The following is a 22,914-nucleotide window of genomic DNA, read 5'->3' as shown; positions in this document are numbered from 1 at the left end:
TTAATCTATTTTCTATGAGCACAATGGTAGTTTGTAGCCGGCCTTGAGGACTTAGGGAGGAGGAACACAATCACAGGAAAGCCCTGGGGGTGAGGGTAACACTCCACGGAGACGGTGAGAGTGGGCTTTGTCCTCCCAGCCTGTTGCCCTTTAGTCAAGGGCAGGCCCACTGGGGGCTTCCTCAGCAGGGACTGCAGCCCCTGGGTTCTACTTCAGGAGACAGTGTGGTGGAGACCACACTCGGCAGCCGGCGCTAGGGGGCGCCCGCGCCCGGCCTCCGACGTCATCACGCGGCGAGGGGCGGGGCGGGGTCGTCGGAGAGCCGCCCCGTGAGCTTCTTGCCGGCGCGCGTTTTCCAGAGTGAGGCGGAAGGGAGGCTTCGCGGAGCGGAGGCTGCGGGTGACGAGCAGGTATTTTGAGGGCGGGACCGGGAGCCGAGGACGCAGTGACCACCCTGTCCCGTCCCGCCTGCCCCGCGGCGGCTCTGTGGCGGTCGAGGGAGCCGTAGCCTGAGCGCCGTGCGGACGGGCTCCCAGGAAGCCCGCGCCGCTGACTGACTGACGGACGGACCCACGGACGAGCGCGGCCGCGGGGTCCTCGACGCCCGAGTGGCTTTTCCCGCGCGGTCACGAGGAGCAGGGAAGGTGGGCCCAGCGTCGGACGGGGAGGGTTCGGGCGGTGGCCGGAGCTGCGCTCTGGGGGCTCAACGTCCCCTGGTTCCAGGATCGCGCTCTGGGGAAGGCGCGCTGCTCTGGACGCGTGTCTGTGGCGGGGGAGGCGGGAGACGGCCTGGTCCTGCAGCTGCGGGCGCTCCGTGGCCCCTGACTCCTGGGCTCTAGCCCTGAACATCGAATTTCTTTTGTCTTTCCCGAATTTCGTGTTTGAGGCGGTGGCCTTACTCCAGGATAAAGAGCATAGAGTAGGCTACTCGGGCCTTGCGTTTCCGTGCCTTTGGGTTGTGGGTATGGGTGCGGACGGCTGCAAGCCAATTCCCATCCCTGAGGCTAGGGTAGCAAACCCTGCAATTTTCTGTTGGAGAGCTCTTGATTGGTGCTGCATACTTCGTGGTCGTGGTGGGAATCCGGCATTGGGTGAGTAAGTAAGGTGGGTGTGTATTTGATACGGGCTGGAGACATCCCAGATCGTGGTTGAGTTGGGGCAGGGTCCGATGTGCCAAGTTTTTTTGCTGGCAGAGGGAGGTGTTAGGGGGTCATATTCTGTTGGTAAAAGGTCTCAGGCATGTGAGAGAGCCTGCCAGGTCTGCATGCAGTTCCTAGTGATTTTAGAGGTGGGAGAGATTTGGAGACCCGTTAGGAAGGCTGGCTGACCCATTCTTGTGATTTTGATCCAATTTTCCTTGTAATTGAATTGCAAAACTGAATATAGGTGTAAAATTCAAGTATTTTATTTTGGGGAAACGATCGGGTTACTCTGTGGTAACATGGGGAGACCTCATTTTGTTGCTCTTGAGACAGGTGAGCAGGGGTGGCCAATTCCCCTTTGAAACCAAAAAACCAAACTCTGTGCCATTAGGTTGCTACCCACTCCTAGAGAACCTCGGTGACAAGGTGGTTTGTACTTTGGGCTGCTTACCACAAGGTCAGTGATCGAAAACCACCAGTCATTAGGAGACAGATGAGGCTTTCTCCTCCCGCAGAGTTACAGTCTAGGGAATCCGCAGATGCAAATAAGGTCCACTCCTTGAAAAAATCTGCCCAATTCCCTGTACCAGTTTATATAAGAAAGAACTCTGCTGCCATCTAAAATGATACATATTTTGGCCTACAGAGTTTCCTGTTTAAGTACAGTCCGGACAATTTGCTTGAAGGAGGTAGCCTTTGCCTGTAGGGATGGTAATCGTGGAGCATTGTGGTGCAGTTCCCTGTTAGAATTGTTTAGAGAATATTCCTCTCACTGTGAATTACTAGTATGTCTCTTAGACCACAAGACGACCCCTGGGGAGCTGTGGCTAATCTCTGAGTGGTTTGGAACTCACAAGTTAAGCTTTTATACCAGTTCCTCCTTTGGATTTTATACTTGGTTCATACAAGCTGATGTGTTTCTTCCATGTGGACTTAGTTGACACCTAACTTCAATGGCTGCTTGCTTGAAGACAATCCTTTAAGACTGCCATACTATTGTTTTTGATAGCCAGGTACAAGATCCCTGGGGAGCTCTTGTTTGGAACTGATCAAATGCTCTGCTGAAGATGCGGCTGTCGGCTTCCATAAAGAGTCCAATTCTAGGGCACATGAGGGAAGGGGGAATGGGGATGGAGGGGAAAAAAAAAGAGGACCTGATGCAAGGGGCTTAAGTGGAGAGCAAATGCCTTGAGAATGATTGGGGCAGGGAATGTATGGATGTGCTTTATACAATTGATGTATGTATATGTATGGATGGTGATAAGAGTTGTATGAGTCCCTAATAAAATGTTAAAAAAGAAAAGAGGAGGAAAAATGATTAGGGCAAAGACTGTACAGATGTGCTTTATACAATTGATGTATGTATATGTATGAACTGTGATAAGAATTGTATGAGCCCCTAATAGCTAAAAAAAAAAAAAGATGATAAAAAAGGGTCCAATTCTAAAACTTGTAGTTGCAAGGTAGTTTTACTCTCTCCTATAGGGTTGCTGTAAGTTGGAATTGACCTAAATAAGGCCATGTTTTAAACCGTCAATAGAGTGAAGTTGCGTTTTAGAAAATCATACCTCTTTTGAGAGTGGCATACATCCTGGCCTACCAAATCTTGAGAACAATGCCCGCTCAGAGCAGCCAGTGCACAGAGAGGACCATACGGCCGACCCCACTATGAGACAGGACATCCTTCACTGATCCATAGCCTTATAGGGGACAACACTGGAGAAACAGTGAGGGAATTACACCCGATCTGGCTCTACCACAGGGAGGCAAAACACTAAGGGCTTGCAACAGAACAGTAAAGGGAGCAGATCAAGGAAGTCTCCAGGGAATATCAAAATTAGACTTTGGGGCAAGGGTGTGGCACCCCATCAGACTCTACTGGAAAATACTAAAAGTCAACAAACAGACCTTGAACTATTTATAGGCTTTTCTTCTTTATGTCATTGTTTTTTTGTTGTTTTCTTTTGTTGCTTTGTTTTGTTCTCTTGTTTTTGTGTATCTTACTAACTCTGCAGGTCTATCTAGATAAGCTAGGTGGGATAAACAATCTGGAGGAGAAAACAAGGGACCCACAGTTCCAGGGGGACATAGGAGAGGGGGAAGTGGGGGAAAGGAAGTGGTGTTAACAAACCCAGGGACAAGGGAACAACAAGTGATCCAAAATCAGTGGCGAGGGGGGTGTAAGAGGCCTGGTAGGACTTGATCAAGGTCAATGTAATTACTGAAACCCAAATGAAGGTTGAGCATGATAGTGGTACAAGAGGAAAGAGCTAGGAGGCAAAGGGCATTTATAGAGGTGTAAATACAGGCATGTACATATGTGAACATATTATTTATATATGATGATGGGGAAATAGATGTATGTGTATGTATTTATAGGTTTAGTATTAAGGTAGCAGATGGACATTGGGCCTCCCCTCAAGTACTCCCTCAATGCAAGAATACTTTTTCTATTAAACTGGCATTCCATGATGCTCACTTTCCCAACACGATCGCTGAAGACAAATGGGTGCATAAGCTAATGTGAAGAAAGCTGATGGTGCCCAGTTATCAAGAGATATAGCATCTGGGGTCTTAAAGGCTTGAAGGTAAACAAGCAACCATCTAGCTGAGAAGCAACAAAACCCACATGGAAGAAGCACACCAGCCTATGTGATCACGAGGTGTCAAAGGGATCAGGTATCAGGCATCAAAGAACAAAAAAATCACATCGTTGTGAATGAGGGCCAATGTGGAGTGGGCCCATCTGTAGGCAATTGGTCATCCCCTTACGGAAGGGTCTGGGAAAGGAGAGGAGCCAGTAAGGGTGCAGTTTAGCAACGATGAAACACACAACTTTCCTCTAGTTCTTAAATGCCTCCCCACCCCCCACCCCCCGCTATCATGATCCCTATTCTACCTTACAAATCCGGGTAGACCAGAGGATTTACACTGGTACAGATAGGAACTGGAAACACGGAAACCAGGACAGATGAATACTTCAAGACTAGTGGTGAGAGTGGCAATACTTGGAGGGTGGAGAGAAGGTGGGGTAGAAAGGGGGAACGGATCACAAGGATCTACATATAACCCCCTCCCTGGGGATGGACAACAGAAAAGTGGGTGAAGGGAGACATCGGACAGTATGAGACATGACAAAATAATAATTTATAAATTATCATGGGTTCATAAGGAGGGGGGTGGGAGGGTGGGGGAAAATGAGGTGATTCCAAGGACTCATGTAGAGAGAAAATGTTTTGAGAATGATGATGGCAACAAATGTACAAATGTGCTTGACACAATGGATGGATGGAGTTGTAAGATTCCCCCAATAAAATGATTTAAAAAGAAGAAGAAAGCCCTATCTCTTTTAAAATGCTGAAATTTATGGTGAAAATAAAATTACTTAACCATCTATGTGACAAAAGGGTTCCTGGTGGTGTAGTGGTTAAGAGTTGGACTTCTAAGTACAAGGCCAGAAGTTCAAAACTGCCTGCCAGTTGTAGAGACAAAGACTGGGCTTTCTATTCCCAGAAAGAGTTACATACTTAGAAATGCCCTTTCCTATAGAGTTGCTGTGACTCTGAATCAACTCATGCCAGGGAGTTTTCTGTATCATAGGCACCTTGCCATCAGAATAAGGATGGGCTGTAAACAAAGCCAACAAATTAGCTGTAGTGGTGAAACTGTTCAGGATCAGCACAGTGGCAGTGGGTTTGTGGGGTAGAGATTTTATTAGTGTTGGGTCAGGGCCCATGCTGTGCTTCACATGATCCCTTCCAAGATGCACAAGTCTCTAAGGGGTGGGTTGGTGGGAGGGTGTAGTGATAGACTGAATCAGTGGTCTAGTTCCAACAGCCAATTACCAACCCCAAGTATATTAGCAGCCCCAGCAACTATGCCTATGGGTGAAACTAAACCCTTTTCTGTGGAGTCGATGACAGCAGCTCCATGCCTAGCAGAGTAGAACTGTGCTCCATAGGATTTCCACCAGCTAATTATTTTAGAAGTAGATTGCTAGACTTTTCTTCCATGTTCCTTAATTCTTTATGGAAAAACCAGCTCATTGTGTGGAAATGATGCCTCTGGTCGCTTGTTGGACTTGAAATCTACTTTCAACCATGGTTTTTCTTATGAAAACTGTCTTTTGCACTTCCTCCAAATTGGCCACATTACTATTAAATGGTCCAAAGCACTTGGAAGTAATTTTGGGACCTAAATGTAATACACACACATATATACATATATATATATATAGTGAAATATTTGACTTAAGTTTATACTAGGTAGGTGGTGGGCACAAGCAATCCCCCTAATAAAGTTGACAATTAGATTCATTCGAACATTTTAAATAATGTACACTAAAAAAAAGTACTCATCTTAAAAATTATTTGCAATGCAAATGTACAATAGCTTGGAAAACAACAGTTAGAAAAGAAAAGCCCTTGTCAAAAGGTTAAAAGAACAAGAACGGTACAGGTTGGATATGGCTCAGATCTTCCTGCGTCATCAATGTCAGAAATCTGTTCCAGCAGCTGGCTCCACTGCCTCAGGGTTTAAAGAAATACCTATTCTTTGTGGTTTCCTTTCACCTTCTTGATCCATCCAAAATTTTCTAATATCAGTTAGGACTTTCTCTTTGAAGTTCCGAACACTGACATACCTTTTCTTCCTCAATCTGGAGCATGTTATCATCCCGGTGGCGGTTCTGCTTGGAGGATGACAGGGCTCTGGAGTCTCCCCAGCTTTTGCTTCTTTACAGGCTTTTCTGGAGCAACTTTCTTTCTACCTCGTTAGCTGTTTGTCAACTTCACTATCAGAATCACTGCCAGATGAGCTTGAAGAAACACATTCCTTTGACATAGTCATTGCTGTATCTGTGGTTGCTCGCTCGTGACTGGCAGAGAAACGGATGTAGCCTAACTTTCTGTGAAGGCACTGCATGGAGTCAGGGTTCCCACTGTAGGCCACAGTCCTTCACAAACAAGTGCTTTTAGGTTTTAGGCAAATTCCATGGACCCACTTTTTGATTCAGCACTTACTAATTCAGTCAATTGTTTTTCATCAATGTCTTCTTACCCTTATGTATGAATTCACAGTGAGAAGTGTCACATCCCATAGGGATGGGATCATTTACTACTAGCTAAAAAGAGTTGTATAATCATCACTATAATCCGTTCTAGAAGATTATCTTCCTTGTTGTATTCATTCTTAGCTCCCATATAAGCACCCCCAATAAGCATTACCCCAGTTACTATCTATAGATTTACCCATCTTGATTAAAAAAAAATTTTATTGGCGACTCTTAAAACAATCCATCCATCCACTGTGTCAAGCACATTTATACATTTGGTGCCATCATCATTCTCAAAACATCTGCTTTCTACTTGAGCCCTTGGTGTCTGCTCCTCATTTTACTCCTCACTCCCTCACCCTTGATAATTTATAAATTATTACTATTTTGTCATGTCTTACACTGACGTCTCCATTCACTTTTCTGTTGTGTGTCCCCCAGGGAGGGGGGGGTTATATATAGATCCTTGTGAACAGTTCCCCATTTCTACCCCAACTACCCCTTGCCCTCCTGGTATTGCTACTCTTATGCTTGGTCTTGAGGGGTTTATCTGTCCTGGATTCTCTGTTTCGAGTTCTTATCTGGACCCATATACATGCTCTGGTCTAGCTGGATTTGTAAGGTAGAATTGGGATCATGATAGTGGGAGAGAGGAAGCATTTAAGAACTAGAGGAAAGTTGTATGTTACATCATTGCTACACTGCACTCCCTCTGTAAAGGGATGTCCAGTTGCTTACAGATGGGCTTTGGGTCCTCATTCCGCACTCCCCCTCATTTACAATGATATCAGTTTTTGTTCTTTGATGCCTGATACCTGGTCCCATTGACACCTCATGATCACACAGGTTTCTTGCATGTGGGCTTTATTGCTTCTCAGATAGATGGCCGCTTGTTTATCCCCATCTTACTTTTCATACACTGGAAAACAAACAAAATTAAAAAATGGAAAAAAGCCAACAGAAAAAGACCAACAATGATTTCAGTATATAGTAGATGGAAAAACCTCAATTGAGGAGAAAAATGCAGGAAATATTAAAACCTAGAACAAATTTAAACTGGGTCAAAAGAGAAATCAAATGATCTTATGTTCCATTTTAACCTAGTTCGATCTGCCATCATTGCGTTTACCATGCTCTGATATCTATGCACATTTGTCTACTATGGTTGGAGGGGATTCTCATGTAGAGACCCTGTCTTCTGTCATCCATAGCTTACGCAAATTGAGTGTTCACAATTTAAGCTCTGGTACCATTTCCTCCTTTGGATTTTATTACTTACATCATGGATCACATAGGCTGAAGTGTTTCTTCAATGTGGACTTAATTGACACCTGACATGGATAGCTGTTTGTTTAAAGACAAACGTTTAAGATATAAGATGGCTATTATCTCGTAGCCGGACACCATCTGGTTTCTTCACCACACTTTGCTGTAGCATCCCCTTTGTCAGGTGTCAGTAATCTCTTCATGAGGTAAAGAGGACAGTGTGGGTGGCCAGAGTATCTGGGTCACTGCTGCTCTTTGCTGACCGCAAAGATGTGTGAGACAGACCATGGCTTGATCAAGAGGAAGTTTTTGTGTGTTCAAAGAATAGCTGGGAGCCCGTCACCTGGTCTTGGAAGGAGTTCTACTTGTCTATGGCTGCTCGTGAAGCACCACGGTTCTGCTAGTCTAAGCAATCAGAGAGTGCCACAATGAGAGTGAGGTCTATCTCACACTCAATAAAGCACACACACCTCCACCACCACTTACCGCTACATGGAATAGGGGCATGGCAGAGCCACCAGTGTGGATCTTTGCTGGTCCAGGGGGATAGAAATGACTGTCATCAGGTGGGAGTCCCTCTCAGATACTGCTTGTAAAAGTTAACAGTAGTTGCCCTATGTCAGACAGGCTGACAATTCAGCTGCTCTGTGTCCTCACCGCTTCAATCTGAGCTGTTTGGGTGAGGGAGGGTGCAGTTAAGTTTTTCAGGAAAGAGGGAGCATCAAGGAACAGACTTGAGAGCTTCTAGACCAGAAGTGAATCAGGGTAGAAAATCCAGAGACCCAAGTGGATTGACTCCTTTGACTGTTGACTGAGGACAATGGGAGAGGACAGGATCCCTGTGAAGAGGCCTGGGTTTAGGGCCCACAAGAAAGAACCCAGCAGCATCTAATTGCTTCTCCATCCCACAGGTCCTGGGTACCTGAAAACAAGAGAGACTTGGCTCAGTGAAGTCTGACATTGTCACCCTCACAGGCAGCAGAGATCCACCCTGAGATGAAATGACTTCCAGCTGGCCCTGGGGCAGAGTTTCCAGGCAGCCACTGTACTGACTCTGGGGCCATTGCATGTCCTGGTCCTTAGACTCAACTAGAGAAAGCCTTGGCTTCAAGGAACAGGAAGATATGGGCACCAAGAAACTAAAAAAAGGTGAGAGTTGCTGAGGATTTGGGGGAAGTGAAGAGGGGACCTAAGCACCAGATTGAGTTGAGAACCCTTTATTGCAGTGGAAATAATCTTATGGTTTGGGGATCACCACAAGGATGGTTAAGAACCACTGCTTTAGAGGCCACAGGGGAGTACAGTTGTTCAGTTTGTCTTCCAATAATCAGAACTACTGACAGAACAATTGTGGTGTTCTTTCTCACGGCTTCTCTTTCTTTCCTTAGGGTTGTCTTCTAATGAGAGTCACTGCCCCCAAGAGCAAAAGCAGAAGCCCCAAACACTGGTGAGTTGGAATCACCTCGTTTTCTCTACTGCTAGGTTCATTTCTAGAGAATAGGCCAATCATCTGTGTCTTACAATAAGAGGTAACTACCACTTACATATTTCACAGCTGTGTGCCTTATTAGTAATTTTTGCAGATTATTTTTGTTGTTGGAAAATATACCCAAGGTTAATATTGGGAATCCCTGGAAATTTAAGAATTTTTTAAGTGAAATTATTTACATTTATTAATGTAGTAACCCATCTGAGATGAACACTTCATTTTTTAAAACTACCTTCACAACCCCCTGCTAGCAACTAGCCCCTCCTTCTCCCTGCTCTCCGCACAGACCTTGATTCTCTGGAGATGTTTCCAGACTCTCCCGCCCAATTATCAAGAAATATAAACTGTCCTGTCAGATATTGCATTATTACCTGCAGCTGTGGTGTTACCCTTAACCTATTCTATCCTGCCAGCCTGAGGAAATTGTAACTGTTTGAATATCACTCCCCTTAAGCTACCCCACTACTTGGAACTATTGTCCAGGGTGGAGAGTGTCTTCAGGGTAATAGCTCCCTCTCAAACCAGCTGTTAATAAAGGTTTTAATTATTGATACAGTGGTGAAGTTGATCCTGCCTGACATAATATTGAAGTACTTCTAAGTAAATTAAACTACCACAACACCTTATCATTGCCATTGAATTGATTGATTGCTGTGCACGGGGAACTTATAGGATAGGGTTGAACAACTGCTATAGCTTCCTGAGACTGTAACTCTTTATTTCTTTTTTTTTTGAGACAACAAGGGTTTTATTGACATGACAGCTGCTGAGGTTAACCGTTGAAGGAAGAAGTGCCACTTCCAGGAATGGCATTAGTCCGTGAGTGACCGTGTACACCATTCCCCCACAAACAGGGTTCAAATGTCACATAGTATACATGTCACAGCAGGGCTCTGGACTTGGCCTATCTGCAGCCGGCCTGTGATCCATCCTAACTGCCAAGACTGATGAACCATCGTTCCGTTCACCAACGACTCACACGCTTGTTCTTGCTCCCCTTTCACAACAAACACCTGCCAGAAGAGATTTCACAAAGACCCTGGGGGACAGGGCGGGCAGCGTAATCTTCCAGGTCCTTCCCAACAAAGGGGCCTGGCCCACAATTCCGGCTCCTGGGTGCAGAGAGGTAGGGGTTCGACTTTCTCCTCAGGCCGACACCTTGAGCTTCTTCTTCTTGGCCTTCAGCACGGGCGTCAGAGAGATCTTGAAGGCCGTCTCGCACGTGGTGCAGATGGGGCTGAAGTTGCAGAAGATGCACAGGCACACGGAGCACACGTAGCCGATCTCAATGAGGGTGCGGTGGCAGAAGCAGGCTGCCCGGTAGTCCACAGTGAATCGGGGGCGGGAGGATCAGCTGAGACCGCTGGTCTTGATCCGGAAGGAAAACCCACAGCAAGTACTGCAGAAGGGAGGGCATCTGAGGCACCTTCAAGTACAGTCCCCCGGTGATGTCACAGGCCTGTTGGAGGAGTCCTGAATCGGAGTCCAAGACGCAGGCATCGATCAGAATATTCTGCTTCTGAGCCGCGAAGATGACGTTCATGAAGTTCATGTACTGCAGCGCGCTGTCTTCCGCCGCCTTAATCACCAATATCCTTGACTTCATCTCCTGATTATCTTTAACTTCCTTGTTCATTCGATGGATGTAGCAGAGCGCTTTGGCGAGGGACCCGGCCAGCAGAGTTTCCGTGTGTTGGCCCTTTAAGTCATTCTTGGTCATGAGGTCCTTGATCTCTTCGGCAATGACTTCATTTGCTGCCGTTAACAGCTCGTATTTTCCATCTTTGCTCCCTGAGGGATTAAATTCGGAAGGCGGGTTGCCAGCATCTCCGAAGCAGTCTCCCAGCCGGCCGTTCTTTCCGGGATATAGGAAGCGACTTTCCTGAATGTGACTTGCGATCACAGCCAGCGAGTTGGACCGGTTCATGAATAAGTGGGAGTTGCCCAGCACCATCGCTGCGTCGAGGCATTTGGACAGCGTGAACTGAGATCCTTTTAATGCTTGCTTTCCCCACCAGATGGGGTTGGTATCAACTATGATGACAAGGTTCACTTCATCTTCATCTGACACCATGGCGGCTCCCGCACTCCCGCGCACCGCCAGCAGCAGCCAGACGAGCAGCCGGAAACAGCCCGTCCGCTTCCGGCGCCACGCAGTGACGTCATCTCGTTTCTCTTTATTTCTTTTTTATCTTTTAGCATTTATTGCTAAAAATATATATTTTTTGAGGATTGAAGAGATAGGTTTTATTTCTCAAGTGACAGATAACATATGTACAGTTGAATATAAATGAAAGACCTGCTTGTACACCAAAGCCAGGTCCTTTCGGTGGTTCAGTCAAAGTGGTAAGACCACCTGCTGGCTCACAAGAGAAGCGCCCACTCCTTGGCCCAGGTTTGGGACTTTTTCCAGCTTTAAGCTCGTCAATTATTTCTTCAATATCCTTAGGTGTCAAATCCTCATAGTAGTGGTCATTGATTTGAACCATCGGTGCATTTACACAGGCACCTAGACATTCCACCTCTATAAGAGTAAACAGTCTATCAGGTGTAGTTTCCCCAACTTTTATTCCAAGCTTTCTTTGAATGGCCTCTAGTATGCTGTCAGAGTCTCGAAGCATGCAGGGTGTAGTAGTGCAGACCTGAATGTGGTACTTTCCAACAGGTTTTCGATTATACATTGTATAAAATGTTGCTACTTCATGTACTCTCATTGGGGGTACTTGTAAAACTTCTGCAACCTTGTTCATAGCAGAGATGGGCAGCCATCCGTTCTTCTGTCTCAGAGCTAAATCCAGGACTGGAAGTACTGCTGCTGCCTCGTGGCCTTCTGGATAGTTTTTTACAATTCCCTCTATTCTCTTATAGTTTTCTGGTGTGAAATCAAATGGAGTATCTGGGTTATTCTCAGGAGTATCTCTGTGCACAAACAAGGCTCCCCCAGCTCCATTATGCACAGCTGTCTTGTGAAAATTCCTTATATGGCGTCCCTGTGCCTGTGCTGCTGAAAGCTCTTCACCGCCTCTCCGAGACCGTCCCTCTTCAGCATAACATGTACGAAGCTCCACAATCTGGCCTCTGCGCACGTCTCTACTTCGTCTCATACACTTCACCTTAACAGTCAGTGCACTGTCGGAAACACTGCTCTGAGTGTAGTTCTTTGGGAAGTCGCCCACGGGGCGCCGAGGCCGGCGGCCCCCGCCCGGAAGACCGCGGAGAACAGGGCGGGCCACGCAGCTCGTCTCTCCCCACAGGGGCTGGCGGAGACTCCGGAGCGAGCTCGGAGCCGACGCGCCGCTAAAAATATTTTCATGTCCAGTTTTACAAATATTGAAATTAATAACCTTTTCTTCCCCAATTGTACTATATTTAATAATTTCTCTTTCATATTCCCTGTTATAGCTAATACATTAAACATTTCCCAAATTACTACTACTATTATTATAAAGGCTTACTTATATTTTTCTTGATAGGTAATTGAATAAGTATACTGTTAATTTCTAGTCAATCATTTTCTTATCCTTCTTATATATTCTCTGTATTTTGAAGCTTGTTTTTTCACGTTTTTTTTCTTTTTAAAATAATTTCATTGGAGGCTCATACAACTCTTATCACAATCCATCCATCCATTGTGTCAGGCACATTTGTACATTTGTTGCCATCATCATTCTCAAAACATTTGCTTTCTACTTGAGCCCTTAGTGTCTGTTCCTCATATTTCCCCTTCCCTCCCTCTCCCTTCCTCATGAACTGTTGATAATTTATAAATTATTATTTTGTCCTAATCTTTTAAAAAATAATTTTATTGAGGGGGCTCATACAGCTATTATCACAATGCACACATACATCCATTGTGTCAAACACATTTGTACATTTGTTGTCATCATTTTCAAAAATTTTATTTCTATTTGAGCCCTTGGTGTCAGCTCCTCATTTTTTCCCCTTCCCTCCATCATGAACCCTTGAAAATTTATAAATTATTTTTTCATGTCTTACACTAATCGATGTCTCCCTTTATCTACTTTTCTGTTGTCCATCCCCCCAGGGAGGGGATTATATGTAGATTCTTGTGATTGGTTCCCCTTTTCTACCACACCTTCCCCTTACCCTCCTAGTATGGCTACTCTCATGATTGCTCTTGAGGGGTTTATCTGTCTCTGTGTAACTGGTTCTGGTCTAGCTGGATTTGTAAGGTACATTTGGGATCATGATAGTGGTGGGGAGGAAACATTAAAGAACTAGAGGAAAGTTGTATGTTTCATCAGTGCTGACTGGCCGGTTTCTTCCGTTTGACCCTTCTGTAAGATGTTCTACAGATGGACTTTGGGTCTCCACTCTGCACTCCCTCTCATTCACAATGATATGAATTTTTTGTTCTTTGATGACTGATACCTGATCCCATTGGTACCTCATGACTACACAGGCTGGTGTGTTTCTTCCATGTGGTTTCTTCTTTGTTGCTTCTCAGCTAGGTGCCCCTTGTTTGTCTTCAAGCCTTTAAGACCTCAGGTGCTATATCTTTTGATAGCCGGGCACCATCAGCTTTCTTCACATTTGCTATGCACCCATTTTGTCTTCAGCGATTGTGTCAGGTAGCTGAGCATCATGGAATGTCAGGTTATCAGAACAAAGTATTCTTGTGTTGAGGGAGTACTTGAGTGGACATTGGGCTTCTACTCGAGACTGTAAATCTTTAAGAGAATTGAAAACCTCAACTCTGAATGGCTCGTAGATTTGAACTACCGACCCTTATGGTAGTTAAACGCACACCTCTGAGCTGTTCATGTTGCAATGTATCTATATAAATAATTTTGAATGATGGCATCTTGTATACTGGGCTTTTCGCTTTTCAATTATTTATCTTTTAAAAGATAGAAATAGACAGCATTATAGCAATAGATTTTTCAGATACCATGATGTAGCTTGAATAAGCTTCCATAATGGACAGTCTTAGTGCCAGAAATAGATGGTGTCAACAAATATAAAATATCAGATTATCCATCTTTCCATTTTCCTGTGTCCTTCTGGCACCAGCTGCCCACACAGGACTCTCAGCAAGTCATACTCACTGTCACTGAGTCCATCCTGCTCACAGCAGCTCTAAGGGACAGAGAAGGACAGCTCTATGGGTTTTTGATTCTGTCTCTTTTTTTTAATGGTAGCATGCTCACCTCAGCTTCTCTCTCTGTCTGTCTCATTCTCTCTTTTTTTAATTGGGGGCTTTTATAGCAACTCATACATCATTTGTGTCAAGCATATTTGTACATATACTGTCATCATTATTTTCTAAACATTAATTTTGTATTTGAGCCCTTGGTATCAATCAGTTCCTCTTTATTTACTTCCATACCACCCTCATGACCTTGATAAATTATAAATTATTATTTTTGATTCTGTCAGTCTTTTTTTTTTAAATATGGAACACTTCACGAATTTGCGTGTCATCCTTGCGCAGGGTCCATGCTAATCTTCTCTGTATCGTTCCAATTTTAGTATATGTGCTGCCGAAGCGAGCACGATTCTGTCAGTCTTTACAGGAGTAGAAAACCTCATCTTTCTCTGACTCTGACCACTTAGACCTCTAATTAGGGCATATCTAATAAATTCAAAGGTACTGTGTCAGATTTCCACACGAACGGATTCTAGTTTCAAGTTTTGAGAGTCCACACAACACCCTCCCTTGTCTGCTGGTTACAAATTTCAAGTGTCCCTTTTAGGATGTCCACCTCAAATATGCTAGGTCTCCCTGGGCCCTTGGAAAACCACATGGAGCCTACATCTGACCTCTGTTAGAGTAAGGACGCAGAAGGAACATCAGCTCAGGGCCGGTTCCCACCAGGCCGAGGCCATACATGCTCTTATCCTTACATTGTTCTGAGCCCAACCATTTCCTCCCAAGACACCCTACTTCTCTGCTGGGTTTCATGATCTGCAAAAGTGCCTCTGCTCAGCATCCCATTTTCCTTGTCACAGATCCTGTGGGATACAGGCAGATTTTTCCCCCCAGGTTATTCCCCCCCCCCCCCCCCCCCGTTGTATATGCCAAACCTAAGATACTGCTTGCTAACACTGGGTCAACGTCTGTACACTTGGAGGTTGACTGCTTAAAGGTTATATCCCTGAGGGTTATCAGCCATCTACAACAATCAGACCCTATGTCTGTCCCACCCTAGGTGGGGCTCGCTCCCTCCTCATAAGGATAGTGTGTTATACACCTGAAGAAGAGCCCAAAGACAAGATCAAGCCAACTTAAGGAGTACCAACGGTAGGTTGCCATCTTGAATCTAGGGTCTGCCCATCTTATCACATGTATGCCCCCAGTGCCTCGAGCTAGGGGACCTAGCTCGTCCCCTTCCTGTCGCACATATTCCTGTTGTACAACCCCTTTCTGTTACACATGTAGTTATCTGTAGTTGGTTGCTTGTATATAAGTGTATATAAGCCTTGGTTAGAAATATTCTTTCGTATGAGCCCCTAATAAATTGTTTAAAAAAAAATAAAAGAGCAATTACATATTGAGAGAAAAAAAAAAGAAATATTCTTTCCACGGACCTGGCTGCAGAGATAATAGCCATCCCTGAGGTGAGCAATTACATGCTTTTTCTTGTCTGATGTATCTTTAATTTTTCCCTTCAATTACTCAACCACTCCTTGGACCTGTTCATTTGTGACGGCTGCTACCTCACTGCCAGGGGAGCCAGCCCCTAACAAATAATCACGGGTCCGGTAGGCGTAGTTGTACAGCGATAATAAGTAAAGATTATAGTAAAGTCATAGAGAGCATGGAAGATAGAAGAGAGATTGAAATAATGGAGTCAGACACATTTCATGGTAGCATGCTCACTTCCTGGACGGCCATGATCTCAACAGCCAGGTCCGCCCATCATACAGGCAGAGGGCAGGAGAGAGAGGAAGAACAGGAGGGAGAACAGGAGAGAGGCACCAGAGGAGAGATCCAGGGAGAGCTCTTTATTTCTAACCAAGGCTTATATATTTTGGGGAGACATGCAAGCCCCTAATTACAGGTAAGGACATAGGTCACAGGAAGGGTTAATACCAGTCACAGGTAATACCAGTAATAGGAGGGGGACAATTTAGGGGTACACACACTATCAGAAGAGGAGGGATTAAGGGGATACATGTGACAAGATGGGTGGATCCTAGATTCATGATGGCTGCCTAACCTTGATTGCCCTTGAGCCGGAGACTTGATTTAGTCTAAGCTTTCAGGGGAAGCAATTCACTGTCTCTAACAGCAGGGAGTGAGCCCCACTGGTGGTTGGACCTGACCGTAGTCTGAGGACTGGCTGCCTTAAGGGAGGATATCTGCATCTGACCTCCCACCAGGTGCTGGCAAACAGCCTCTAAGGTTTGGCATACCTTTGGGGGAGACAAAGCTGGGGAAGTCTTTTACACCCCACACCCCACTTATCAGAAGAACTGATTTGCTGATGGGGTCACTGTCCTTTTGTTGTTCCTGTAAGATGTTTGTGATATGGTTGCCAGATGCAGAAATTCTTTGGGACTCAGAACAGCTGAGGGCAGCCCACGTGATCCCAGAGGAGTTCTTAACTGTCCAAAGGATGCTCCTTTGGTTCTGTGATTCTGGATTACTTGAGGCCCCCACAGATGTTTTCACAAATCTGGGGACAGGCAAGTCCATCATGTGTGAAGAACTTGCTTTGGGGAACTAGATGAAGTTCCTCAGATGCAGATTCTTTAGGGCCCCCAGTGAACTCTGATTGTGAGAGTTGGTGCTGTTTTGATTCATTGATTTCTTATTCATTCTAGGAGCCAGTTACGATCCAGGATGTCACCGTGCGTTTCTCGGAGGCAGAATGGAAGACACTGAGCTCTGAGCAGAAGACCCTGTACAGAGACGTGATGCTGGAGAGTTACAGGAATCTGCTCTCCGTCGGTGAGCATGTGCTGTTTTCACTTATTTATTTTAATAAATCATTTTATTGGGGGCATTTAACAGCTCTTATAACAGTCCAATAAATCCATTGTATCAAGACACATGCAATGATGCAGACAGTAGGAACATCACAGTCTGGTGGGTGCAAAGTCTTGTGGGTCCAATGGATACATGTCCAGGACTCTCACAGCCATCGCAGACAGCAAGCTGTAGCTCAGTCTCTCTTTCTAATAAGAAAGTTATGAAGATTTCCACATAGGTCACAGGAACTGTTATTTCTAAGTAACAGCAAAACAATAGGGGCAGAATATCTCACTGTGGGTACCTTCAGCTTACAGAGTTTTAGGAGAAGGCCAGCTGTAGGAGAAGCTGTTTACCGAGCAGAAACAGTATCTGATCCTTGAAAAATTCTAATCTGTCTGACATATTGCCAAGGTTTTGAGTGTGGGTTTTCTGGATTACAGTAACTAAACCCACTGTCATAGAGTTGATACCAAATCACAGCGGCCCTGTAGAACATGGTAGGTCTGACCCATACAGCTTCCCAGCTATAAATTTCTATAGAAGCTGACTGCCACACCATTCTACTGTGGATATTGGTGGGTTTGAGCCATCATCTATTTAGATTGTAGTCAGGGCATTAACTATTGCCCTGCCTGAAGTCTTTCTGGATTGAACATGAGTGATCACTTGGTGGGAAACAAATTGTGTTGGATATATGAGGGGTACGTACCCAAAAAACAGGGATGGGGGGTAATAGTTCCCCTGGGCGGAGCTTTTGTAGTTAGCATTTTTCCCCACTAAGCAAGCAACAAGCTCTGAGTTAGTGCACCCAGTGGGTTGTCTGGGAAGTTTCTCTGGTCACTGAAATTTTTCATGACAGTAATTTTACCGGAACCTCATTTTTTGTGATGGTCGTTTTACAAGAGCAGCATGCAGCTGTGACATTTTGTTGTCTGCTCGGGATAAATGCCACAGAAACTGTTGTGATGTTGAACACAGCTTACAAGTACAGTGCTATGGGGAAAATACCCAGTGTAAGAGTGGTTTTCTTGTTTCAAAAATGGTGAAATGTCTATTGATGGCAAACCTCATTCTGGGTGTCTCTCAACTTCTCAAATGGATGAAAATGTCCATTCCTCATGCATTTGGGTTCATTCCACCAGGTCAGACAGTTGATCAATCTTTTTATTTAGAGACTTTGAAAAGACAGAAAGGCCTGATTTGTGGCAGACTGGGGACTGGTTTTGCCACCACAATGCACCTGCTCACAGCCATGGCATTGCACCCTTTTTGGCAAAAACAGCTTGCCTCTCTTGCCCAACCATACCTTACTCATCTGACTTGTGGATCTTTTTGTTTCCGTAATGAAGAGGGACATGAAAGGACAGCAAGTTGATGACATAGAAGAGGTGAAGGAAAAAACAAGGGAGGTGCTTTCACCCATCCAAACAGATGGGTTTGAATTATTTTTCCAAGAATGGATTCACATTTGACAAATGTATTAAATGTAATGGAGAGTACTCTGAAGGTGAGATGATTGTTTTGTAAAAAAAGGTTTTAAATATATAGCTTTGAATATATAGTTTGTTTTTTTGGGGTACCCCCTCATAGTATGAATGACAAATGTGAGTGAAGGGTTGTTGTGAGTTTCCAACTTGAATATTCCAGCTCCTAGTGAACACGTTTACCAAGATGGGTGAGAACCACTCCCGAGTGTTACAGCCCTCTAGATAGAGATTTTGGGAAATCACCAGCCCTGTCTTCCGAACCATCAACCTTTCATCTAGTAGTTGAATGCATAACTCTCGTGTGTGTGTGTGTGTGTGTGTGTGTGGCTTTATATCAGTTTTCCTGGCACTCCAGCAGTGAGATACTGTTTGTCATAAGAGAAGACGGCACTGTCCAGGCAGCTCCACTTATAACTGACCTAATCGACATTTTCTCTCCCTCTTGCAGCACCAGAGTCAGAAATCTACTCCTATTCCTCCTGCCTCCTAGATTTCTCCTGTGAGCAAGTCCTCAGGCAACACGTGCTTCAGATCTTCCTAGATTTGTGTGCAGAGAGTCACTTCCATCCAGGGGATGCCAACCCAGGGCAGCCAGAGCATCAAGATTCTGCTCAGAACTGCATTAGTGAAAACTCAGAAGGATGGCAGAGAAAAGTTTCCCAACCTTTGTGTGGGAGCACAGGGGAGAGAGTGACCTCAGGGTCATTCTCCAGCCCGTCCCAAGGAGGGTCAGCAAGTCCCAGAGAAGACAACATGGTGATAGGAATGGAGGCCAACTCTGCCCAAAGAGGAAACAACTATGTGGACATAGACAATAATTTGAAGAGATTCGCAATCCCAAGATTTGGAGTACTAAGTGTTAGAGAGGATGAGCCAGACAGTAGCCTGAAATCAAATCAAAAGGCTCTTTCCCAGGAGAAGCCACATTTAGACAGTGAGTGTTGCCAAGGCCTTACCCTGAAATCTTTTTTCTTTAGTCAACAGAGGACACACTCAGTTGAGAAACCTTACATGTGTAAGGAGTGTGGGCGAGCCTTTAGCTATAAGTCAAATCTCAACAAACACCAGAGGACACACTCAGGGCGGAAACCCTTTGTGTGTAAGGAGTGTGGGCGAGGCTTTAGCCAAAAGTCAACGCTCATCTGTCACTGGAGGACACACACAGGTGAGAGACCTTATATATGTCTGGAATGTGGGCGAGGATTTAGTCAAAAGGCAACTCTGATCATACACCAGAGGACACACTCAAGGGAAAAGCCACATGTGTGCAAAGAGTGTAGGCGAACCTTTAGCCAAAAGTCAAGTCTCATCGCACATCAGAGGACACACTCAGGAGAGAAACCTTACATTTGTAAGGAGTGTGGGCGAGCCTTTAGCTATAAGTCACATCTCAATGTGCACCAGAGGACACACACAGGTGAGAGACCTTATACATGTCAGGAATGTGGGCGAGGCTTTAGCCATAAGTCAACTCTTCGCTTACATCGGAGAACACACTCAGGGGAGAAACCTTACCGGTGTAAGGAGTGCGGGCGGCACTTCAGCCATAAGTCATATCTCAAAACGCACCAGAGGACACACACAGGGCAGAAACCCTTTGTGTGTAAAGAGTGTGGGCGAGCCTTTAACCAACAGTCAACTCTCATCATACACCGGAGGATTCACACAGGTGAGAGACCTTATATATGTCAGGAATGTGGGCGAAGCTTTAGCCAAAAGGCAAATCTCAGCTCACATCAGAGGACACATTCAGGGGAGAAGCCACATGTGTGCACAAAGTGTGGGTTAGCCTTTCGCCTTAGGGCAAGTCTCAGCACACACCAGAAGACACACTCAGTGGAGGAGCAACTGGTGTGCAAGGAGTGTGGGCGAGTCTTTATTTACAAGTCAGCTCTCAATATACACCAGAGGACACACTCAGGTGAGAAACCTTACACATGTAAGGAGTGTGGGCAAAGCTTTAGCTCTAAGTCATATCTCAGGAAACACCAGAGGATACACTCAGGTGAGAAGCCACATGTGTGCAAAGATTGTGGGGCAGCCTTTATCTGGAAGTCAGATCTCAAACAACACCAGAGGTCACACTCAGGGGAGAAACCATATGTGTGCAAGGATTGTGGGGCAACCTTTATCTGGAAGTCCAGTGTCTACAAACACCAGAGGTCACACTCAGGGGAGAAGCCACATGTGTGCAAAGTGTGTGGGCGAGGTTTTGGCCAAAAGTCGACTCTCACTAAACACGAGAGAACACACTCAGGGGAGAAACCTTACGAGTGTAAGGAGTGTGGGCGAGCCTTTAGCCAACAGTCAACTCTCATTATACATGAGAGGACACATTCAGGGGAGAGGCCACATGTGTGTAAGGACTGTGGGCATGGCTTTAGGCAGAAGTCAAATCTCATTAGACATCAAAGGACACACTCAGGGGCGAAGGCTTAGAAATGTGGGCTAGGAGGGTAGGGTAGAAAAGGGGAACTGATTACAGGGATCTATATATAACTTCCTCCCTGGGGGACGGAAAACAGAAAAGTGGGTGAATGGAGATAAACAGTGTAAGATATGACAATATATAAATTATCAAGGTTTCATGGGGGAGTGGGGAGGAAGCAGAAAAAATTGAACTGATGCCAGGGTCTGAAGTGGAGAGCGAATGTTTTGAGAATGAGGGCAATGAACGTACAAATATGGTTTATACAATTGATGTATGTAAGGATTGTGAAAAGAGTTGTATGAGCCCCAATAAAATGATTTTTTTAAAAATGGGCTAGGCAGGTGCAAGGTAATCAATGATCATTAGACATCAGCTTAATGAAGCCACAGGTGCCTCACTCCAGAGGAAACACTCCGGAGACAAGCAGCATGTGTGTAAGTGTGATCAAGGCTGTGACCAAAAGTGGCATCTTCAAATACCCAAGGATAAACGTAGGTGGGGTGACTTCTTTCAAAATTAAGTATGGAGCTGAGGTTCAGTGTGCTTGTGCTGATGAATGCAAGATGCCTGGAAGTGTGGGACTAATGATCAGAGTGGAGAATGGCTGCAGAGCTGGAGCTGGAGCTCTTCCATAGGGTGTGGATACTGAGCTGAGTCAGTATCTAAGGACATCCTCAGCCACTGGCAGCAAGGTGACCTAATTGCCCGCCCTTGCATCCCCTTCCAACCCCACACAGAATTACAGCCCTGAGTGCACAGGAAGGGGAGTCAGGTGGAGCTGATAACATGTTTATTACCACTAACGGCTGTTTTTAATAAAGAAAATGTATATTTTCAGCATTAAAATAATGATTGTTAAAAAAATAGAGTGTTGGGTAAGGCTTTAGTCATCAATAAAATTTTCTTTCCATCAAATGACAAGCTCAAGAGAATTCACATGTGCAGAGTGTGGGGAAGCTTTCGGTATAAACACTCATTAAGCATCAGGCGTTTGCTCCGGAAAAGTCCCGTGTGGAGGCATCAGCAGTATTCATTCCTCATACACCAGAGAAAGTGGAGCAGCCTTATAGCGGCACCGCGCTTACGTAGCATACGCTTTAGTAATCCAGTCGTTCAATCAGCAAAGAGAATTGTATATTCATTACCACAACGGTTTTAGAACATCCCCCCCACGTCCAATGGCTAAATGGTTGCATGACTCATTTTTTAGGAAACTGGTTTTTGTGGACAGGGAGTAGGTGAGTTATTTTCAAAGTAAGTTTCTTGCACCAGACGACTCAGGAGGAAGAGTTGTGAGGACAGGATCTATGGGGGGAAGTTGATTTCAGTGTCCTTAGCTGACACAGGAAAACGAAATGCAGCCACCCTGGAAGGAATTTGCTGGGCATGTTTTTGGGTTCTGACCCTGCCCCCAAGGAAACAAGGGGTGGTGAGTTGGTTCCCACCCTCTTCTAAGGTGGACATGGAGGCCCACCTTCATCTGGCTCACTAGTGTAACAATGCCCTCCAAAATAGCTGCTGGAATTGAGACCAGAAATGGGGAATGCTCACAAATGAGATTGTGACTAGACAGCACATATTAACCGACTACATTTCATTGTTCTGTGATAGGTTCCATAGATTCAGTTCCCACTCAGCAATCCCATTTACAACGTAAGAAAACCCTGCCCAGTACTTTGCCATCCATCCTCACAATGTTTGCTGTTTCGGCCCTTTCATTGAGACCCTCTACTTAGCAAGATAATTATCTCTGATAACATCTCCAAAAGAGTTGAAGTCTCTTCACACCAGCTTCAAAGGAGTATTTTAGCCGTACTTTTTCAAAAGCAGTGTACTTCTAGAACCCCATGGTAAATTCACTGTCCCTTGCCAGCACAGGTAGTTCACAGTTCTAGGTGATGGAAGGCACCGAGGCTTACATCAGTTGCATCTTAAGGTCTTGATAGCAGATTTATTCTACTCACTCTAGCACTTATTAAAAACTTTGTTGTGAATTGGGTGAGGATATACAGAGACCATCAATATATTCAACATTCCATCCAGATAGCCTGAGTCATCGTAATCTTTGAATGTAACATCCCTTATGCCACTTCCTGCCTGTTCC

General features: G+C 45.1%; 1 protein-coding gene, 1 non-coding gene and 4 pseudogenes across 2 annotated transcripts; 2 read left to right on the top strand and 4 right to left on the bottom strand.

Annotated features, from left to right (window-relative positions):
• Positions 1–825, top strand: part of LOC142422289 (uncharacterized) — a 63,090-nt pseudogene extending 62,265 nt beyond the window's left edge.
• Positions 327–22,100, top strand: LOC142423200 (uncharacterized). The gene is made up of 5 exons (XM_075528415.1): positions 327–410; positions 8,373–8,610; positions 8,850–8,908; positions 16,742–16,868; positions 18,828–22,100. The coding sequence occupies exons 2-5, from the start codon at positions 8,529–8,531 to the stop codon at positions 20,816–20,818; spliced, it is 2,259 nt and encodes a 752-aa protein (XP_075384530.1). The 5' UTR covers positions 327–410; positions 8,373–8,528; the 3' UTR covers positions 20,819–22,100.
• LOC142422288 (activated RNA polymerase II transcriptional coactivator p15 pseudogene) lies at positions 5,570–6,206 on the bottom strand (annotated as a pseudogene).
• Positions 9,666–11,068, bottom strand: LOC142423201 (general transcription factor IIH subunit 3 pseudogene; annotated as a pseudogene).
• LOC142423458 (NADH dehydrogenase [ubiquinone] flavoprotein 2, mitochondrial pseudogene) lies at positions 11,131–12,054 on the bottom strand (annotated as a pseudogene).
• On the bottom strand, positions 14,361–14,467 carry LOC142423526 (U6 spliceosomal RNA). The gene has a single exon (XR_012779157.1). It is a non-coding gene; the product is annotated as a U6 spliceosomal RNA (small nuclear RNA).
• Positions 22,101–22,914: the final 814 nt, after the last annotated feature.

This window comes from Tenrec ecaudatus, chromosome 12 (assembly GCF_050624435.1).
Source record: "Tenrec ecaudatus isolate mTenEca1 chromosome 12, mTenEca1.hap1, whole genome shotgun sequence".
In the NCBI taxonomy this organism is placed as follows: Eukaryota; Metazoa; Chordata; class Mammalia; order Afrosoricida; family Tenrecidae; genus Tenrec; species Tenrec ecaudatus.
The sequence above is the reverse complement of the archived record's forward strand: the minus strand, read 5'-3'. Positions and strand labels throughout refer to the sequence as shown.

Bases quoted from the DNA above. Each gene is read 5' to 3' on its own strand.
- LOC142423200 (XM_075528415.1), top strand. From the start codon at position 8,529: ATGTCCTGGTCCTTAGACTCAACTAGAGAAAGCCTTGGCTTCAAGGAA. The intron at 8,611-8,849 runs GTGAGAGTTGCT...TTCTTTCCTTAG, and splicing joins CACCAAGAAACTAAAAAAAG to GGTTGTCTTCTAATGAGAGT. The intron at 8,909-16,741 runs GTGAGTTGGAAT...TATTCATTCTAG, and splicing joins AGCAGAAGCCCCAAACACTG to GAGCCAGTTACGATCCAGGA.